The 4,145-nt window shown below is 36.6% G+C and overlaps 1 protein-coding gene across 1 annotated transcript in view; it reads left to right on the top strand.

Moving 5' to 3' along the window:
* The window catches only part of LOC107740382 (lysosomal Pro-X carboxypeptidase-like), a 22,070-nt gene that overhangs the window by 12,634 nt on the left and 5,291 nt on the right, over positions 1-4,145 (top strand). Inside the window, exon 5 of the mRNA XM_016552810.1 lies at positions 1,655-1,841. Coding sequence (XP_016408296.1) covers positions 1,655-1,841 — 187 coding nt within the window. The remainder of the gene's footprint in view (positions 1-1,654; positions 1,842-4,145) is intronic.

Here is a 4,145-nt window from a genome sequence, read left to right as displayed (position 1 = left end):
TTTGCTGGTTTATGCTGGTCCTTTTGCTGGTTTATGCTGGTCCTTTGCTGGTTTATGCTGGTCCTTTGCTGGTTTATGCTGGTCCTTTTGCTGGTTTAAGCTGGTCCTTTGCTGGTTTATGCTGGTCCTTTTGCTGGTTTATGCTGGTCCTTTGCTGGTTTATGCTGGTCCTTTTGCTGGTTTAAGCTGGTCCTTTGCTGGTTTAAGCTGGTCCTTTGCTGGTTTATGCTGGTCCTTTTGCTGGTTTATGCTGGTCCAGCAAAGGACCAGCAAAGGACCAGCTTAAACAAGCAAAGGACCAGTTTAAACCAGCAAAGGACCAGCTTAAACCAGCAAAGGACCAGCTTAAACCAGCATCCCAGCGTCAAAACATACCTAACCAGCATATGCTGTTTTTTTCAAAAATTGCGTGACTCATTTGAATACTCTCTTCCTATAAATTTTGCGTCTGAAAGGGAAACTCTTACAGATGCATATTCAATAAGGTCAGCCGCAAAAATAACTGTGTCCACGCCTTTTCAGCGCTAATTCATCACTGCGCATCTTTAGTAAAACCTGACAGTACAATTTTAACGCCAGAAGACGGTTTGCTCTGGCGCAAGCTGTTAGTAAAACTGGCCCTAAATGGATAATATGGACAAACTGGGACACACCTAATTATTGAATTCAGGTGTTTCAATCAAACCTATTGCCACAGGTATATGAAATCAAGCATCTAGATACAGTCTGCATTTACAAACATTTGTGAGAAATTTTTTTTGTTCTGTGTAGCTCAGTGTATTCAAGCATGGTACTGTGATATGTGGCCACCTTTGCAGTAAGTTTCTGAAATGTTATCCCTGCTAGATATTCTGTGGTCAACTGTAAGTGGTATTATTGGAAAGTGAAAACGTTTAGAAACAGCAGCAACTTAGTCACGAAGCAGAAGACCATGTACAGTCCCAAAGCGGGGTCACTTAGTGCTTAAATTTTAAAGACGTGGGAATTCTCATCCCTTGTGCAACTCTCTTTCTACATTTTCTTTTTTAATGTTAGAGGCTTCTGTTTGAGAGACAGAATCTCTAAATCATAACAAAACTGGCTAGTGCCTGCCACGGTTGATTTTCACTCTCATTTGGCAGGTTGGTGTGTATTAGTCTCAAGATGATATTGCAAACATTTAATAAGTGCTTAAAGGTCACTGCTAGTGTAGTTTATATCTAAATGTGAAATATTAGTCTATTAAAATGCATAAGTACAGCATACATATCCATACTTAATGGAGTATGATGCCTAGAAACTGAATATTAGGCCTATCTTATATTTAGAGTGCCATGGGATTCTAGAAGAGTAAAATGCTTAACAGTAGTGTGTAACCATGTGTTTAATTAAGGAAGGTGATGTAATTCAGCAGAGAAGTTCATGATCATTGGTTGATTTTTCTACTGTGAAATGGAATGATCTATATATATAAATATAAATTCCAAGGACTTGATTTTTGTTTTGCTGATTTTGATCATCTTATTATGTAGTCCAGATTATCTGTACTCCTTTACTAGCCAACACTGATTGTTGAAGGATTTTGTTCTAAACCCATGTTCATTTGTGACTCTTCATTGTTTTGTACCAACTCTCTTTTTGAAGCTTATGGGTTTTCTTGGACTCATTTGATCAGCTTTTCTTTTATAGGTGAGGGTCTGCAGTGGCTGTCTCAGGAGTTTGGACTGTGTAATCCTTTAAAGACTCCAGACGAAGTGTATGGCTTCAAGGCTTGGCTGCAGGAAACCTGGGTGAACTTAGCCATGGTGGATTATCCATATGAAGCTAACTTCCTCCAACCACTTCCAGCCTGGCCTGTTAAGGTACGATAAGTTCACTTCCAAGGTTTCCCTTACAGAACATACTGTGGCATACACCTTCTGATAAAGTTCATACCTTGAAAGCACTGATGGAAATGTCTGCCAGGTGCCATATCATGTTGAAGAATTATTACCAAATTCATATACCATGGTACAGTGTTTACATGATACATTAATTATTTATGTATTTATTTCAGAACACTAGAACTGACCTTTCCTATAATTTTTAAATAAATGGCATGGTTTTTCTGTAAATTGTGACTATGAAGTGGTAAAAATTATGAAAAAAAAACCTTACATGGTCTAGAATGAAGTATGACACACTTTACAAGAAAAATGAATGAGTAAAACACAACAAAAGTCATTAACAATAAAATTCTACTTTAGCAGTTGGATTTCACAGCTAGTCGGTATGAATCATTCTCACTGAATGATTTCCTCATTAATGCTGACTCACGTCTGATAATAAGTCAGTTGTTGTACCCATTTACATCAGTATGCAAATAGCTTCATTCATATTCATAAAGCTTCTGTTTTCTTTCACCCTCAGAACTGAGCTTTTGTTCAGGTTTTTGTTCGGTTTTGGTTAGAGGGTGGCGTGGACAGAAAACATGTTTATTGTCAGGACTCCTGAGGCATCCGTATTTTCATTCATTGAATCTATCTGACAAAGCAAAGGAAAATGAATATGAAGAGCCCTAGTGTGCATGACAAGAAAGTAATATAAGCTCTTCTCCTAAAGCTAATGAGCTGCCGACCTAGAGAACATTTTAAAATTAATCTGTATTGCCATGTGCAACACATTTTACATCCATATTTGACATATTTCAGAGTGATAGTAATTAACGAGCAAAATAAAAAAATAAAAATCATTGAATCGTGAAGAGTCGGCATTACATGCAATATGAAGCCAGACTGAACACTAGTTTGCTAAAGCAATGCCTAAATAGCTATTTGTCGATTGATTAACATTATCCAATCAAGGCAATTCAGTAGGTTTTGTAACAAAGATAGAGTTGGCAGTGTGAAATTTAAATCACAAAAGCTTTATTTTTGATGAAATTGTTTAATCATTTTGTTATTTTATTTAGAAGCTTTCAGGTACATTGACTTCTTTGTTTTTTGTTGGTAACTAGCTTATTTCTAGCACGTATGAATATGGAGACTTTGCAGACTTTGCAAAAGCTCAGATGGTTTCTGTGGTCAACTGTAAGTGGTATTATTGGAAAGTGAAAACGTTTAGAAACAGCAGCAACTTAGTCACGAAGCAGAAGACCATGTACAGTCCCAAAGCGGGGTCACTTAGTGCTTAAATTTTAAAGACGTGGGAATTCTCATCCCTTGTGCAACTCTCTTTCTACATTTTCTTTTTTAATGTTAGAGGCTTCTGTTTGAGAGACAGAATCTCTAAATCATAACAAAACTGGCTAGTGCCTGCCACGGTTGATTTTCACTCTCATTTGGCAGGTTGGTGTGTATTAGTCTCAAGATGATATTGCAAACATTTAATAAGTGCTTAAAGGTCACTGCTAGTGTAGTTTATATCTAAATGTGAAATATTAGTCTATTAAAATGCATAAGTACAGCATACATATCCATACTTAATGGAGTATGATGCCTAGAAACTGAATATTAGGCCTATCTTATATTTAGAGTGCCATGGGATTCTAGAAGAGTAAAATGCTTAACAGTAGTGTGTAACCATGTGTTTAATTAAGGAAGGTGATGTAATTCAGCAGAGAAGTTCATGATCATTGGTTGATTTTTCTACTGTGAAATGGAATGATCAGTGAGTGTGACCTTCTGGTGTTTTCAGTGCTCTTGCCGCATCCGCTCCCATCTGGCAGTTCATTGTGCCATGTGGAGAGTTTTACAAAGTGGTCACCCATGACTTCACCATCAGTGGCACCAACTGTAGCAGCAACATCAGGAGGTCATGGGCGGCTATTGACAGGGTCTCAGCAACAGGTCGGTGAATGTGATTGCTATGCTGCTTTGCCTCTCGTTAAAAATATTTTTTTTTGTGATCATGTCATGTGTAGATAATATTGTTGACAATGTTCGGAAGATGTGGTACTGATTACAAAAGACACAATTAAAATTGAGAATCAATAATATAATCTTTTATTTCCTATTTACGAAACTTAATATGATCACGTATTATCTAGTCATTTTTGTTGTTGTTGTAAAACAAGAAAAACCTGAATGAAAAGAGAAAAAAGGGAAATCTTTCTTAAACACCAAATAGGTAATCAGTCTGTAATTTATAAATAAATAAATAAATAAATAAATATATATATATATATA

This window comes from Sinocyclocheilus rhinocerous, unplaced genomic scaffold, assembly GCF_001515625.1.
Source record: "Sinocyclocheilus rhinocerous isolate Xijiao unplaced genomic scaffold, SAMN03320098_v1.1 scaffold315, whole genome shotgun sequence".
NCBI lineage: Eukaryota > Metazoa > Chordata > Actinopteri > Cypriniformes > Cyprinidae > Sinocyclocheilus > Sinocyclocheilus rhinocerous.
The sequence above is the reverse complement of the archived record's forward strand: the minus strand, read 5'-3'. Positions and strand labels throughout refer to the sequence as shown.